We start from the raw sequence: 18,104 nt of genomic DNA, 5'->3' as shown, positions 1-18,104 counted from the left end.
CTGATTTGTATCATTTGCCAATTTCTGTGGTGTAAATACTCCCACCCTGGCCAATTTCAAGCTACCACTAGCAAAATTTCTGAATTTTTAACAGTGTCCCTTGCAAGCTGCCACTGGCTGACTGCAACATGGTGCTGCCTGGAGGAGTCTCCCTGGACATTCACTAAGAGCAAACAGGCAGCACTCCATTCCTCCAGGCTGAGAGGTAACAGTCCTGTTCCTGTTTGCCCTGGACTCAAGCCAGTTTGCAATGTGGCAGAATTAAAGTATGATTAAGGTCCAGGAGATTGTCAGATTTAGCAAAGAAAAATACAAGATGCCCAGTTACAGTAGAATTTCAGGTAGAAAACAACTATTGAGTGTAAGTATATCCCAAACATTACATGGGATATACTTATACTAAAATAGCTATTCGTTATTTATCTGAAATTCTAATGTAACTGGGCAGGGTGGGATGGAGCAGCCATTCAGGTTTAAGTTAATCGGATAACCGTGGCTCCTTAGACACACATGAATGCTCAAAAAATTCTTTTGAACTGATGGTCATGGTAAGAGTGTGATGATAGACTGGGAGCTAGAGCTGTGTGTGTCTTCACTGTCCACTGTTTAACCCTAGAAGAGTCACAATTACACTTCCTGCTTCAGCTTTCTCTACACTCAGGGACTCTGAAGCTCAAAAGCACCCAATGCCCAACACCTTGGATATGCAGATAAGTAAAGTGAGGCCCAGAGAGATGACTTGCTCAAGATCACTTAGCTAGCAGCAGCACTAAGACTAGAATTCCCGATTCGTAACCCAGTGGGATTTTTTTTTTTTTCTTTTATTCTATACAATCTCATTTGAGAGTTAGTGGGTTTTGTGGTTAAGAGAAGACTCTGTGGTCCAACTGTGTGGCTTCAAATTCTGGTTCTGCCATTTACAAGTTATGTGACCTTGGGTCTTATCTCTTTTGGCCCCATCTTCTCATCTTTAACATGTGAAGTACACAGAACAGCACCTGGCACACAGTAAGCACTCAGCAAATTGATGTTTGCCCAGCAAACAGCTCCCTAGAAAAATCTGTTCCTTGTTTCCCTGTAGCCCTTCGAATGTGCACCCGCAACGCCAGGATTCTTCTGAACTCCTGGCCTGGAGGCTGGGGTGGTCATGTACCTGGCTCTGCTTCACCCTTCGCCAGCTGCCTCACTGTCCCGGGCAGTCAGCTCCCCTTCTGTCCACTAGGGATCATCCCCGCCTGTAAAGCAGATGCCAGCTCCCCTGCCTCCACCTGCCGTGGGACAAGGGTGTGAGGATTCATTGCATTTAAAATTCAGCACAGAACCTGATAACAGCACTTGTGAGCCTATCTCTTACAATACACTATAATCACACACTGCCCCAGCCAGACCGGAAGGTCCTGGAAGGCACTGATGGTGCCTTGAGCTTTCTTTTTGCCCCAAGGAAGGCAGTAGGGACGATGGAGACGGGATGAACCTGGGTGGCAGAGATCGGAGATAGCAAGCGCTGGAGTCAGGCTGCCTGGGTTCATATCTGGAGTTCACCACTTGCTAGCGGTGGGACCAATATCTCTGGGCCTCACTTTCCTTAAAGGGGATGTGATCATACTCCCACTGCAAAGGGCTTGTGTGAGGAGTGAAGGAGACGGCACACACCATGCACTTAGTGCTGAATTCAGGTACTACCACTTACAGCAGGGGGACCTTGGGCAAATTCATCTCCATGTGCCTCAGTGTCTCCATCAATAATGTGGGGACCGTAATCCCTTCTTCACTGGGTGATGGTGAAAATGACACAAACTTTGAAAAGCTCCTGGCACCGAGTAGGTGCCCAGTAAACTCCCGAGACAGTGGAGCATCCTATCATTTCACGCCACTTGCTTGGCCAACTTCTGTCATCATGTACTTCCCCCTGGTAACTAGTATGGGAAATGAGATGAAAGCCCAATTAACTGCAACCTTGGAAACGAGCTTAGAATTCCACTTCTGTTTATTCTCAAACATACCTGCATCATTTAGCACTTGAGCCCCAGGAGTTTGCCTGTTTTTGTCTGAGAGTTAGAAATGGTCTTGTTTGGGATAAAGGTTGTTTTTGTTTCATTTTGCTTTATAAACAGAAACACTCCCTGATTTCTCTTCTGAAAGGCTGAGGAGGAAGCTGAGTCAGGTGGGGTGCGGTTAACATGAAATTGGTCACCCTTTCTCTGCCGTGGATTTGGTTCACTCAATCAGTACGTGCTGACTTGCACGTCAGCCGTGTGTAGCATCCCATTTTATGCTCATTTCTCTAACGACATGAAAACGACAGCATTATTTTGGAATGCAGTATGGCCTAGTGGAAAGAGAAGGGCTTTGGGAGTCCCAGCCTGGGCCGGAGTTCCAGCCCCACCTCTTGGTAACTGAGATGGAGACTGGGCAGGCTAGGAAGTGGTGGAGCCTGGCTACCATCCTTCAGATGCTGGTGGTACCTGCACTGTAAGATTGCAGTGAGCCGTAGTGTTAATTGGTGTAAAGCTTGCAGAATGATGCCACATTCTCTTCCCTTTCAGGATGATGTCCCAGGTCCTGGGTTCTACAACGTCATTCACCAGTCTCCAGTGTTCAACAGTGTCTCATTGTCCAAGAAAGGAACATGCACTTTTCCCTCCATGGTGAGAGCCCCTGGTCTTGAATAAGGTGTTAACTGGTCAGTAATTGCCTTCATTCTTTGCCTAATTGTGAATTGGACATCTGGTCCCTTCTCTCCAAAGGCTCATGGTTCTAATTAGGAGACTAACCACCTTCTCAAATTTCATGCAGGTAAATTGGATCCCGTGTCTTTGAGTAATATTTTCCCACTGTCACATATTGCCCGGGTAGGAAGAGAAGCTAGAGGAATATTTAGAACCTGATCATCTAAAACCTATTTTGTCATCATCGAGGTTCTAAGCAAGTGTTTTCCTGAGATTTTTTAGGCATACCAGAAAAAATGTTACTCTTACACATCTTCCCCTAATATGATTTTTACACCACTTAATCTAATTGGATTATTCAAATTATTGAGAAATCTGATGGGACCAAAAAAGAAAGCAGCCAATGGGCCTGAAATTGAGTCATCCCCTGCCCCCATTCCTCTTCTTTGTGAGATGTGGGACTTTATCTTTCTTGAGGCCTCTCACAATCAAAGAGCCACATGAAGTGCTTGGGCAGACTTGGGCAAGGATAAAGGATAGTGTTTTTCTTAAAAATATTTATTAATTGGCAAGAAAAATAGATATAGTAAGGGGAAGGAGTCAAACTAGGGTAAGGCTTGCTGAGGTAGAAAGAGAAAAAGAAAGCAAACCCAGACTTTAACATTAACAAAACAGATATGCCTTCTTGTCCCTTAACCAGTTATAATAATCTATTGCACAGATGTATTATGATGCCTGACATTGGAATTGTTTTTTTTAAAAAACCACACAAAGGGACCATTTAAGACACATCAAATGCAGCCACTTCTCATTGGAATTTGAGTTTGGCAGAGTTGAATACTCAAGGAGCAAACCAGCTTTGGAGTTAACTCCCACTGCCAAAGTTGAGGCTGCACATGCCCCCAGTGAGTTCACAGAACAACCACGCCTCTACCTATTTTTTTGCCCCCGGCCCTGCTGAGAAAGATACTTAAAAGCAGTTGGCAAAAGAAGTGGCGTCTCACGACGTCTTGGCACAGGAGACAAGCCTTAGGACCTAATCCTGACTCAGCCGTGGATTCTTGATGTGACCTCAAGCACGTCACCCTTCTGTGTCCTAGTTGCCTCATAAAAGCAGAGACTCCCCAGAGGCGCTGGGCAAATTAATGAACATTGCAGTGAGTGAATCTCTTTGAAACTGCGAAGCATTATAAACATGCTAAATATTATGATTGTTACCACCTGAGTCACAAACAATACTTCCTGCAACACCTAGCTTTTCTCTCCGAGAACCTCTTTGCTAACTAGTGGCACTGCCCATTCCTTCTTCGTGCCAAAATGGGACCGAATTAGAGCACACAATCAATTCCCTACTAGGCTTCACGTGCAGTAACTTTCCAAATGACAAGGCTGGGCTGTCTGGAGAAGGGACCCAAGGGAAGATCTGAGTATTATAGAGTCTCATCTGCCCTTTCAGGTCTTTAAAAAATTCAGAATGAAACCCAAAAGAAGGAAGACAGTGAATTGCTCAGGCTCCCTCTTCTCCTTTTGATGGATATGGGACTTTGAATTTAGGTTTCTAAACACTGCAGTTCCTGTGTTCTTGGGCAGGGGCTTTACGTGGTCGATGGAGACCTGTCAGGAGATACCCACATCTGACCTAGTTCCTTTCTGCACTGCATGAGAATTTCGTATCTCCACCCCTCCTTAGTGACTTTCACATTTAGCACCACCTCTATTTCCAGATCCCAAGACTTTGAGGGAATTAAAAGTAGCCCTCATCAGAGGAAGATCAGAATCACCAGGAGGAGTGTGATTATGGGGGAGGCTGACCAAAAAACTCTGTGGGTCTATAAATTTTAGAAACTTCCTGATGACTGTTGGAACACCTACACCCAACCTTTTGAGAGGACCCGTCATCTCTCTAAGTTTAAATGATGTAAAGAGCTTCATTAATATATGCCGAATCATTGCTCCAAAATTTTTCACAGGACTGACTAGGAAGTTAAATGAGGCAGGTGGGCGGAAACTTTGATATATTTGTATGGTGGCAGGAGTGGTTCTGGAAAAGTATGCTCTGGAAAGGTGTTCATAAATGCTAGCATGTGAGCAGACTGGAGACCACAGGCCTGGCAGATAAACCAAGAGGTAGATGTATAGTGTTGCTGAGTGAGTGTTAGCTACACTCTGAGACTAATTCCTTTATAATACTTTATGGAACTTTGCCTCTACTGGGAATTTTTTAGGACAATGTTTTCCACAGTGTATGTTAATAGGTGTTCTAAACCAAAGAACATTCTGTGATCAAATAAGTTTGCTGTTACTCCAGGGCCATGCCTCAACCCATTCCTCTTTAGAAGGGGCTGTCCGATCCATACAACACCGTGGAGGCAGAGTGCCTGGGTGAGAACGTTGGTCCCACCACTTACCTGGCTGAGGCAGTTCAGTTTCCTCACCTGTAAAGTGGGAATAATCATAATTCCACTACCCAGGATTGTCATGAGGATTACATGCAACCACACATGGAAAGTACCTGGTTAGCTATTGGCCAAAATACAGAGGCAAAGTATGTGCAAGGCTGGGATGACCTTTCTTTTAGGAATATCAACAAATTCTTAACAATTGAAGGAGGCAGAGCTGGGACTCAAACCCAGGTTAGGCTCTGAACAACTTAGGCTCTAGACAAGAACACTCCTGCATCTGGTATTGCACCCACCCGCGTACCCCCGGTGGTCCATAACCAAGCGTTGAAAACCATCACCACCAAGCACGGGGGGGGGGGGGCGGCTAACGCCTTCCTTCAGCCTCCCCCACTTTCTGGGCTTGTATAGTTATTGACCCCTATCAAGCAGAGAAAACCCAGGGCAATGTTCTCAAGCTTTTAACCATAAAATAAAGGGAAATTTTTTGTTTTATCAGATTCCGATACTTGCCGTGCTATCCTAGGGTAAAGTGATGTTATCAGTGAGTTTCTATGGCTTTTGTCCCTGTTCATTTGGCAAACATCGATTGTGTTTGTTTTTTAAAAAGCTGAAAATAGTTCATCGTGGCTTCCTGAAAGGAGTGGGATCAGTTCTGTTGAAACAACAAAAATATTGTAGGGTTTTATGAAAACAGTAATTTGGTGGGGGGCAGGAGGCATGGGTGGACAGCAAGCTCTGTGGGGCCTTGTGCCTTTAAGATGTTTGAAACAAGCTCGCTGTTGAGGCAGTTCAGATCCTCTACCCTTCAAATCAAGCTGTGAGGTTCTGTTCAGAAGGAAAGGCTCGGCTGGGGGAAGAGAGGCTAAAACTTCCCATCACATAAATTACCCAACAGGTGGTGAGTCAAGAGTAAGTGGCCTGGAACAGGATTGGGTGGAAATGCGTTTATGGCAAAATTATTTTTGCCACGTCCCAAACAGAAGATGAATAAATTGAGTTAGTTTACAGAAGTTAAAACAGGTCTGAACTTGCATTTTCTAAAAGCAAATTCTCAAAGCCCGAGGTCAGTTTATCATTGCTACCTGCTAGAGTTTCACCTATTACAAAATGCTTTTAGACCTGGTGCTGGGCACCATCTTTTTGATATCTGTCCTTCAGAACCCTGAGATTACATGACAACGCTGATTCCTTTGGCTTCCTCCTCACAGCGTGCCCGATTGGACACCATCGTTTCTAAACATCCTGCAGCTAATGCTTACACGATCCCATCAGATTTTATTTCAAAGAAAGACTTCAGTAATTCCTGTTCCAGCATGTTCCAGTTGCCGATCTTCGAGAAAGTTGTCAGATTTGAAACTCCTGCACCAAACCATTACAATGTAAGGACATTGCATATGCTTGCTAGATATATATTGAATGAGTGGTTTACTAAAATAAATGGAAGAGGGAGCCTGGGGAAATAGCATGTTAATGCAGTTGGTAAGCCAGTCAGCATTTGTTCACTCCCGAGGGTACGTAGGCAGTGCAAGGCTCTCATAGAAAATTTGTAGAGCCCAGAGAGCAGTGTAGCAACCCCGAGGCTGGCTTGCAGCCATGGGAAGACCACCACCCCAAGGAATACTTATTCTGATCACTTCATATAACCTTTCTGAGTCACACTTTTCTCATCTGTTACAATGGGTATATTATTTACCTCTTTATCTGCAGGCACTATTCATTTACTTTGTAGGTTCTTATAGGAAAAATAAACTAACTCACCATATCAGGAAACTGGTTTTTTAATAGTAGTACTGTGCCAGTTATGATGCCTTGTATTTACCAAGGCAAAATGGTAAAAGGACAGTTAGGAGATGGATTCAGGAAGGTGAGATCCAAATCTGCCACTTTCTAACTGCATGGCCTTGGGCAAGTCCCTTAAACTTTTTTGGACTAAGTTGACCGGTCTGCAGAACAGGGATATATGTCCACCTCACCGTGCTAATGCAAATTTTAATTGAGATCATCTATGCTGAGTGCTTAGCATAGCGCTAGCACACACGGCACACAATACACGGAGATTGGTGGGGCCGTCTTTGGGCAAGTCACGTTTTCTCTTGAGCCACAGTTGTAAAATAGAATTAATTATGCTTGCCCTACAGGGTTATTATAAGAAGCAAATGAGACAACAAATGTGAAAGCACTCTGAAATGCCTAAGATATAAATTACAATAAGATGTTAATATTATTATGCCGTATTTCAAACTATTTTGGTCTTAGAATACTTCATTTTCAATTTCCTTTTATAGCAGTTATAAGTAATATTTATTTTTCTGACTACAAAGATCCTGCTCACCTTCTATGATTGGTTCAATCAATCGTAATGTGCTCAAAGCAATATTAGGGCCTGCTAGGCCAGCACTGTGCAATAGAAATATAATGGGAAACATATATGTCATTTAAAAATTTTCAAGTAGCCACATTTAGAAAGCAAAAAGAAGCAGGGACTGTAAATTTTAATATATTTTATTTAACTCAGTGGATCCAAAATATTATAATTTCGGGCCGGCCCATGGCTCACTCGGGAGAGTGCGGTGCTGATAACACCAAGGCCACAGGTTCGGATCCTAGATAGGGATGGCCGGTTAACTCACTTGGGAGAGCGTGGTGCTGACAATACCAAGTCAAGGGTTAAGATCCCCTTACTGGTCATCTTTAAAAAAAAAAAATTATTAATTAGATATTTTAGGAAGATTCTTTTCCTCGTACTAAGTCTTCGAAGTTCAGTTCATATTTTATTCATACAGCACATCTTAATTTCAACCAGTCACGTTTCCAAGGTCATTAGCCACACGTGGCCTGTGGCTACTGTACTGGGCAGTTCAGCTCTAGACAGTCTTCCCCTGGGATAATCAGAAGCCTGAAAATAACAAGGATGATGATGAAGCAGCACTTTTCATGGACTAAGTGCTGGTCTAAGAGTTATGTATTCATCATATTTAATACAACAATCCGTGCAGTGGATTATTTTATTCTCAAATTACAGAAGAGAAAGCTGAAGCTCAGAGAGGTGAAGGGACTTGCCTGAAGTTACTCAGTTTGAAGGCGTCATTTGCACATCAGTGGGCACAGGCGGATGGCCAAGGTGAAAAGCTGGACAATGATCAGAGTCACCCTGTTGTGGCCCTGCCAAGCTTCCCTTCATGGGTCCTGTTGCTACTCTGTGCCAGGCTGGTGATGGCTCAGATTCCATTGGGGAACTCAGACAAGAACTACTAAACAGACAAACAGAATAATTACAAACTGCAGTCAGCTTTGAGCGAGACAAACAGTTGGAGCCTGAGAGAGAATACATGGGTCACAGGAGTGGCAATACCATGTGCTTTAGATTTGATGGTCAGAGGGCTCTGAGGTTGAGACCCAAGGATTGAAGGAAGAGCCAGGGTTGAGGAGAACAGCATGTGCAAAGGTCCTGGGACAGTAGACAGCTTAGCCCACGAGGAACTACAAGGTCAAATGGCTAACACAGTGTGAGCTAGGAGGAAGAGAAGGGGAGGCCAGATAGATAGTTAGTGGCCGATTCATCAGGGCTCTAAAGATCGGGGAGCGATTTTGAATTTTGTTCTCTGTGCACTGGGAAGCCCACGAGGGGCATGTGAGGTAGGGAGTGGTATGATCTGATATACTTTTTGAAAAAGTTCTCTCCAGCTGTTGTGTGGAAGATGGACTGCAGTGTGCAGTGTGGGTTAAGAGTGGGTTCTGGAAAACCAGTGAGGAGACTGTTATGCTAGCAGGAGAGAAGACAAGGTATGGTCCGAGAAAGTGATAATAAAGGCGCTTGGCCATTGCACTTTTGCCATTCCCGGGAGAGGGCCAGGTTACTTGGGAGCCAAACACAGGCGCTGACGTGGTCAGTGTGACGCCCCTCTCCTTGTCCTCCTGGTTGTAGCCGAAGGCTGTTTCGCGTGTCTGCCTCCTCCACCTGCTGCATGCTCCTTCACCCAGCTGTCTCCAGTGCCCAGCGCAGGTCCTGCGTGCAATAAGCATGTGGTCAATGTTTATGACATCAAAGGAATAACCCCTCCAGTACTACACTGTTGTTAATCCCAAGTCAGAATTTCGTCCTTCTACCAATATATCAATTTTAGGTGCATGTTTGTTGTTCATTATTGTTTTAATGAGTCTGAAAATAATACGTGCTCATCGTAAAATTTATTCAAGCACTGCAGGAACCCATGAACTAGAAAGTGTAAGTCCCTTATAATTCTACTCTCCAAAGCAAATCACTATCGAAGATCAACATCTTTCATATTCTCTCCTTCCTTCCATCCCTCCCACCAGTGTTAGGATTATGCTGTATGCAGTACATATGCATTTTCTTCTTAACTATATCTTAGATTTTTTTTCCATGACAATGCAGTAAATCTGCTTCATTCTTTTTCAACCTGCTGAATATTTGCCTAGTCTAATGGTGAAATCTTCCAGCGACACACTCAGTGTATACAAAAATGTTCCTCTTTTCAGTTGCTTTTTTGTCTGGGTGAAGAATAAAGCTGAAGTACTGTTTTGTCTACACGAGGCTTTTTTCAGACCAGGAGAACAACGGTCGAGTCAACTGGCGAAGACTAGAAAGGCGTTAATCCTATTAGCCACGCTGTGCTTTGAGGTCCGTCACGGCCTTCCTGTGCCTTTGCTGCCCGACCCCCACTCCTACCTTCGAATCCTTTTCCCTGGTTCTGTGTTATTACCTCTGCTCTGGCAACCTGGCTGCTCTCCCTGTGTCCATTAATTAGCCCGTCTCCATCTGCTCTTTTCCTTTGCCCTCTCTGCATGCAGTCTAGCCATTAGGATCCTGTGAAAAGCTAAATTCCTCCACCTTTGTAAACACAAATCAAAATGCCATCTGCATTTCTTGAGAAACATTTTTTTGACAAAGAAATATCACAGAAAATCAAACCATCCTGGCCTCAGCAAATAGTTTCACTCATTTGGTAAATATTCCCAGCAATCACAGGTATAATTTTTATTGCATCTGTTATCTAATAAGTACTGGAGACTGCAAACTGGCATTTAAAATATGCATGATTCATGTGTAACAGAAGAATGATCTCAGGGTTGATGTTCCCTATTATTTTTAGAGTTCTGAATGCATCAGCCACTCAAATGTATATTGCATGGATCAGCCAAAATGCTTAATTTCTGGTCAGTCCAGAAAAATTGAGATTAGGGAGTGCTTACAGTTCTGATCTCAGTCTTAAATGATGTGATTCTCTTGTGTGCCCCAAATGCTGCATTTGTAGAAGGACTGTTTGAACAGTGAGGAATGCACCCAGGGATCAGCGTGAGGTTAGTAGGACCAAATGTCCTGAAAAGAATGAAAACAATAGAAAAAATAACGAAAATAATTTGCATGTATAGCATCACACACTTAAAAAAAAAACTTTTCTATGGATGATTTCTGTTGACCATCCCCCACCCCTGACAGTACTCTGCAGCAAGCAGAGCAGGGGTTATCTGATCCATGTTACAGATGAGAAAACTCAGGTTCAGAGAAGCTAAGCAGCCTGTGCAGGGTCACACAGCCTGTCCTCAGCAGAGGAGAGCCTGAAAGCAGGTCTTCAGGCTGTGCTTTCTGGGCACTGTCCTCTATACTGTGTTGGGTCACCAGACTTTTGCTGGGCATCATAAACTCAGACCATTCAAGCTGGGGTGATGATGAAGGCACAGTCAGTGTGACCTTTTCAGCTCATGTCTGTTTATTTTCTGAGAAGGACAGGTTTAAATTTTATTCTTTACCCAAATTTACTGGAATCCGAACCCATGATCTTGGTGTTATAAGGCTGCACTCCAACTCAGCTAACTGGCTAGCTCCTATTTTTTTACCTAAATTTGCTACTTGTCCAGGCACAATGACAAAGACAAAGAAAGGGAAGGCACTGAGCAAATGACGTATTTTCTCCCCCCAGGCCTCTGTCTCTTGCTGCAAGCAGAGAAACAATGTCTGTGCCCGAGCCGGGTTTATGTCAAAAACCCAGAGAGGATTTTTTGATGTTACTGAAACAGGACCTGCCCCAGGTAAGCAGCTGCCTCGCACTAGCCTTGACCTAATGGTTAATGTCCCAGATTTGGTTTGCAGGACACCTATTCCTTCATAGGGAGTCTCTTTGGAAGGAGTTGGGTTTTGGGGGAGGAGGAGGAGGAGGAGGAGGCAGGCACTGAACAAAGAGGAAAAGGGTGAAAAGACGAGCAGCTGTCCCCCTCCAGGGGAACAACAGCTAGATCAGGAAATGGTCCCCCTAAGCAGGCTTCTTGGCCTCCCCTTGCATGACCAGGCACACCTGCTGTGGGCGGCCAGGTAGGGAAGGAGCTTCTGCTCTCAGAAGTGTGCAAACTGATGTACCTGGGTGCTGTCACAGGCACTGGCCGGGAGGGAGCCAGAGGGTGTGGCGACACATCCTGATCCTTCTGAGCTCTGAGTATTCCTTTTCTCCTATGCCTACAGGCGGCTTCATCATCCAGTCATAAAACCATGGGTAATAGCTCTGTTTACTGAGCGCCTGCTCCATGCTCAGTATTTTCCATGCAATCCTCACATCTGTCCCCGTAGCTCTGTTAGCTGAGCCTTGTTTTTCAGATGAGGAAATGGAGGCTCAGAGAGTGAAAATGACTTGCCCAATGTCACACGGCCAGTAAATGGCAGACCTAAGCCCAGAGGTGTCTGAGTGAGGGGCCCATTTTCCCCTTCATACCCTTGTGCCTTCTGGAACCTCCAAGGTTCGGGAATACACAAGAGCTTGCGTGCAAGAGTTTTCCCTGCTGGGCTTGGGCACCTCTCCTCTGCTCTCAGACTTCCAGTTATATCAGATCATCCCAAATGGGTCATGAAGACCGCCCCCCACCCCACCTCCAAGCCTTGGGCCCCAGAGCTGGAGGAAGAGCAGGGAGGGTTTGCTTCTGCAATTATGCCTCTTGCAGGGGGTGCGTGTAAAACTGCAGCACATGTCAGATTTCAGCAAATCCAGATTAAAGTTGAGAAGATCAGTCTGAAGCTGAATAACAAAACCAGTGCTAATTAGGAGGCTCAGCCCGGGTCAGAGCTCCACTGCCTTGCATCACCCATGTGCAAAGCCCCACCTTGTTTGTTTATACAGAAGAGCAAAGCTGGCATCCTGGGGCTTGGCCAGAGCACCGCCAGTGTGCCCTGGGATGTAGGCACTCCCACAGCCATCACGTGCAACCTGCTCCCTCCCAGGAGGGTCCTGAGGGGGCCCCACCCCCTTGTAACACAGAGCAGGATGGGGAGAGGTGGATAGTAGCATTTGTTAAATTCCTGCTGTGTGCCAGGGGCTTCACATTCGTTATCTAATTGAATGCTCCCAAACCCCATGGGGCATTTGCTCAGCATGTAATCATGTGTTCCAAAAGTGTGAGCTGCTATTATTACTTTACCCCCATTTTATAAGAAAAAGTGATACACAGACATAGAAAGTAGGTGACCAGCCCAGAGTCCTCCAGCTGGATTTGAATCTAGACCCATTCAGCCTAGGTGGTGGGAACACGAATGCCTTTTCTTCCTCGCTTTTGCTTTTCATTATTTTCTATATTTTGTAGTTCATTCATTGCTTTAACCTTTTTTTGGTAGATATATATATATATATTTATATTTTTATATATTTGAGAGAGAAACAGAAAGATAATATGAGATATATACCAATACTGTAAATGCTGCTGACATCTGCCTTTTTAAAACTTAAGCACATACTGGAAACATCTTTCCATGTTATTAAAAATCCTTCCAGGACATCATTTTTAATGGATGTATATCCTTTTCTATACATGGTGGTACCGTTAAGTTAAGGAACAAATGCTCTCTTGTTGGAAATTTAGGTGGTTCTAAATTGTTTGCAAATATGAATAGAGCAGCAGTGAACGTCCTTGTAGGTAACTATTTGTGTACAATCAAGCTTATTTCCTTATATAAATTGCTTAAAGTGGGATTGCTACTTCTATAAGTATGTAAAATATCAGGGGTTTTTTGGTACTTGTGAATAAATGCCCTTTAGCACAAGGAGAATTTATCCTTTTGTTTCTTTTTTTTTTTTTTTTGTCTTTTTCGTGACTGGTACTCAGCCAGTGAGTGCACCAGCCATTCCTATATAGGATCCGAACCCACGGCGGGAGCGTCGCTTGCGCTCCCAGCGCCGCACTCTCCCAAGTGCGCCACGGGCTCGGCCCTATCCTTTTGTTTCTAAAGGTGTATGTTTTCCCTCCTCTTGGCCATCATTGGAGATGATCATTTCAATAAAATCTTGCTAATATGTGTCCTATTGTTGTTTTCAGTACTTTTGCAATGCAAAAATAAATTTTATTTAAAACAACTAAAATCAACTTTACATGTTTGGAAAATTTGAGATAGTTTTACCACCCACGATGCCATCATTAATATAATTGTTTCTACTTTTCTAGATTCCCACCTATTTCTGTTCAGATGTGTCCATGTGTACATAGATGTCATCATAGTGTTGTATAGACTTTTAGGCTTTATTTTGCTTTTTTGACTCACCTCTATTTGCAAAAATATTTCCAGATGGCTTTATGGCCTTTGTATTTATCATTGTCAGAGCTGCCATTCCATCAGCTGCAGTTCCCATAACCTTGCCCCTGAACTTGGCTGTTTAGGCCATTTACAGTTTGTCACATTGTGTCTTCTGCCATTATGTATATTTTTGTGCTTAGAGCTTTTCCATTCTTTCTTTTTTTTTTTTTTTTTTAGTTTCTCCATTTAAAAAAAATTTTTTTTTTCATGGTACTTTTTTTTTTTTTCCTGACTGGTAAGGGGATCGGAACCCTCAGCACGGTGTTGGTGTGGTCTGCACCACGCTCAGCCAGTGAGCACACCGGCCATCCCTATATAGGATCCAAACCCGCGGCCTCGGTGCTACCAGCACTGTACTCTCCCGAGTGAGCCACGGGGACGGCCCTCATGGTACATTTTTATGCGGTAGTTTGTTGTTTCAATACATGCATATATATTGTATACTGATCTAATCAGAATAGTTAGCATAGCTATTACCTAAACATTTATCATTTCTTTGTCGTTATAACATTCAAGATCCTCTTTTCTGGCCATCTTGAAATACACAATACAATATCATTAGCTATTGTCACCCTAGGGCACCAGAACTTATTCTTCCTATCTAACTGTAACTTTGTAACTTTGCTAGAGCCTTTCCATCCCGTTGAATAATTTCCTTAATTTCTGAGTTTGCCTAGTATTTCTGATTTGTACTCCAAATCACCTGCACCCATTTTCAGGGTTACCTACAACTTAGGGGCAAGACCACTTCCTCTTCACCCCAGCTCAGGTCACTCTCTTCTTCCTTGAAGCTTTGTGCACAAATTAATTTTATTCTGTCACAGCGTCTTGAGGTGGGGCATCGTGGCATGGTGGGGAAACCTGGGCTTTGGAGACAGGAGGACCAGTCTCCACATATTAGGTGCAATAAATAATTGTTGAGTGCATAATGTTCACAAAGCAACTACTATGTGCCAGGAGCTTAAAACATTATTCAACTGTCTTAGCAACCTGTTGGAAAAATTATTGTTACTTTGTAGAGGAGGAGGCTGGGCTACAGCAAGTTTGAGAGATTTGTCTAAGTCTCTAGTTAGATGAGTATCTTTTGGCAAATTATTTAATGTCTTTTAGTCTGTTTCTTCATATTTAGGATGGTAGTGACAGTACCCGTCTTGGCAGGCTACTGTGAGGACTAAATGAGCTAAGTCTGTGATGCACGTACATTTGGTTACTTCAGGCAGCCCTTCCATTTGACTGTTCTGGAGGGATATTGCCTTATAGCCGTCAAATGTATTCTTAGGTGTAAGGTACTGCTTTTTATTTATTTGAGAAGAGTTCCTTATTCTACTTTAATATTTCTTTCTGCTTAGGGCATTATAATATCAACGAATCCCTTGTGAAGCAGTCACCAAAGATATTAATGTCTTGTTTTAAATCAAAAACTGACCGTGGATTAAAACTGACATCTACAGGCCCAGGACCCGGTTATTACAACCCAAATGATTGCTCCAAAGTTCCAAAAAAGACCCTTTTCCCGTAAGTCCCAATCATTGTGATTGTTCTTTTGGAAGGTGGTTGTGGGGAAGGACCCCAACATCAATAGAAGAGGAAGAGGTGTGATTGGGTGGCAGGACACAGTTCCAGGCCACTCTCCAGGGGCCCTTGTTGATACATAATAGGTGCTCAATAAATACTTGTTGAAAATGCATAATATTTATTAACTGCTATGCGCCAGGAACATAACGTCATATTCAATTATCATAATAACGCTGTTGTAGGAATTATTATTCTTACTTCATAGAGAAGGAAGCTAGGTTTCATCAAGGCCAAGAGATTTGCGTAAGTCCACACCATTAACCTGAGGGACCACAGGAAATTGGCTCAGGGCTGTCTGGATCTTTCCACATTCCCCAGGATTCTGTACTCTCCTGGTTCTGACATTATTCTGTATTTAGTTATAAAATCTCCACTGGGGTGGCAGGACATACAGAGGCAGTGAAGCTCTCCTAGTTTTGTACTGATGGAGATTTAAGCCCAGACTTTACAGCTGGTCAGACCTGTTGGATTTGAACTTCAGCTCTGCTGTTTTCATGCTGTGTGACCTTAGGCAGTGTACTACTCTGAGCCTCTGTGCCCTGATCTGTAAAGTGGGAATAATTCATGCCTCATAGGTTGCTTTCAGAATTAAAAATATGTGTTTGGCATATAGTAGGTACAAATGGTGACTTAATATTAACACAAATTTTAAAAGTAGAGACAGAGATCTGTGTTACCATTTTTAGTATGCTGCAAATTTAATGTTACTTTCTCCTAAGAAGCCCCAAAATGCACAGGGCTTATTTATTCCTCAAATGTCTATAGAACTTCTAGAACTAACTGCACTTAATGTCAGACCTCCTGTCACCATTTAAGCCTTTATCCCTGTGTAGCTGCAGGCAGTGCTGGCCATGGGGAGGGCTGACCAGCAGGGCTGGGACTAAGCATAGAGCCACCTGGGCCCCTCCAAAGAGGTCAGGCAGGCGGCTGGCACCATAGCCACAGTGGGTTGGAAGTTCAGGCAACACAGGGAGGCTGGCAACATTGAGCATAATCTGACCATCGGCCTAGGCAAGGGGACAGGGGTTAGGGAGAGAAGCAAGTTGTGAATCTGCAGAGTCAAACTTAAGAACTGGAAAAGGGGTTCAGCCCTCAGATGGAGTCCACTAGGTAAGTTCCTCTTCCCTTTGGTTACGGGGTTCAGCAGCTTGAGCCTTCACAGGTTCCAAGGCTAGGGACTAGGTCAGGCCAGTCTCCAGGAATAGGCTCTCTCCAAATGTCAGGAACTTCCTGCCTCCGGGCTGCTTAGGGCATCTCCACACACAACCTTTCCTCTACTCTGCCAGCGCAGTAGAGTGGCTAAGGGGACCGCCTGTGGGGTCAGTGGACCTGAGTATGAATCCCAGCTCTGTCTCTTACAGAGACTTCTCTCTGAGCCTCAGTTTCCATGTTACTAAGTGGAGATAAGAATCTTATCTCATAGTTCTGTGAGGATCAAGTGAGAAAGTGCTTGGAAATAGCTGTTACTCTTATTATTATACCTATTATTAGTCTGTATTCTATAGGCATATTGAGATATAGGATATAGCTGTTATTTGGCACAGTAGCTCAAATACCCAAACCTGGAAGCTTCTTCAAGGAAAGTGGTGAAGACAGGGGAATGGAGAATGCTCAATTTTTAACTGCTTTACCTGGAGAAGTGGCTTTTGGCTTTTGATCAATTTTGGATGAGTGGTTTGAAATAATTCTCATTGTATGGTATTTGCATTTGTCATTCAACAGGCTCTGTAGGTTAATGGTTCTGTGCTGGAGGTTGCGGGGGTGCTCAGGTGAACGGGACACCATACCTTCAGCCAGGCTCACCTGGGAACCCCAGAGCAAGACAGAGGGGTATGCACCACAATGCTAGATCATGTGGGCCCCAAGGTTGTGTGGCCACGCACATCCAAGAGGCAGTCCTTCCCGCTGGGCAGTGCAGGGGAGCTGTGTGCCAGGGGTATGTGGGGCTCACTGGCTCTCTGTGATGCTTTGTGAATGGAGGATCCTGGGTAAATAAGCCTGGAAGCACTGCATACTAATGCTTGGCTCCTGGGAACATCCCAGTCTACATGCAACAAAAGAACCTGTTAAACTTAGTGTTCCTAAACTTGGGTTCACCCTGATGAGCGGGTAGTGCCTTGTCCCAGGCTCTACAGCAGGACATTTGTGTTAACTGGCTCTGTGGCCTGGGGCTGCTCTCAGCACCTCTCTGGGCCTTCATTCCTCCATGAGTGGAAAGAGGGGCATCTTTCCGCTTCTGACACTCCATGACCCCGTGTTTGCTTGCATGTCACTCAGGAGCATACCGGGGCAATGAACTGGAGCCAGCCTGGACCCACACAGGAGGTCCAGAATATGTATGTTTAAATTGACATGGAAAGGACAAAGGAGAGAAATCTGTAATTCTGTTTAAAAAGCAAGAAGGTAAAACGGGTATGCTTTAGACTGTTCTAAAAAAGCATCCGTTTTCATTGAATGATGAAGGAAATGATGAAATGTAAAGAAAAGACACAGCTGAATGTTGGAATATTGAGGGAGTATCTGAACTCCAGTCTCTCAAATTCCAGTTGTTTCTTCCTGTGTCCCTGTGGGGAAGAGGGGGACAGGAGCAGCCTCGTGGGGGCCCATATTCCGGGTTGTTAGGCCCCTGAGAGTGTCGGTTTCCTCCCCATCTCCATGTAACTTTCGGTGAGAATTTGTCCACATCAGACCTAATCGTCTTTAGATCTCAAGGGCTGTATGGAGCCAGGGGTGAGGGCTCTGAGACCTGTCACTATGTTTCTCTTTCGGAAACACACACAGCCCAGGTCACCAGGCTTCACACGCATGTGACATGATGTGACACCTGCCCTCATTTGTTTGGGGTTGGAATTGCTTGACTCCCCGTTCTTGGGTAGGGTCACAGCT

At 44.3% G+C, this 18,104-nt stretch overlaps 1 protein-coding gene across 1 annotated transcript in view; it reads left to right on the top strand.

The window, feature by feature from the left end:
* STPG1 (sperm tail PG-rich repeat containing 1) overlaps positions 1-18,104 on the top strand; it is a 39,219-nt gene that overhangs the window by 13,832 nt on the left and 7,283 nt on the right. Inside the window, exons 3-6 of the mRNA XM_063106974.1 lie at positions 2,547-2,648; positions 6,280-6,450; positions 11,014-11,122; positions 14,993-15,158. Coding sequence (XP_062963044.1) covers positions 2,547-2,648; positions 6,280-6,450; positions 11,014-11,122; positions 14,993-15,158 — 548 coding nt within the window. The remainder of the gene's footprint in view (positions 1-2,546; positions 2,649-6,279; positions 6,451-11,013; positions 11,123-14,992; positions 15,159-18,104) is intronic.

This window comes from Cynocephalus volans, chromosome 8, assembly GCF_027409185.1.
Source record: "Cynocephalus volans isolate mCynVol1 chromosome 8, mCynVol1.pri, whole genome shotgun sequence".
Taxonomy (NCBI): domain Eukaryota; kingdom Metazoa; phylum Chordata; class Mammalia; order Dermoptera; family Cynocephalidae; genus Cynocephalus; species Cynocephalus volans.
This window is presented reverse-complemented; position numbering and strand designations above follow the sequence as displayed.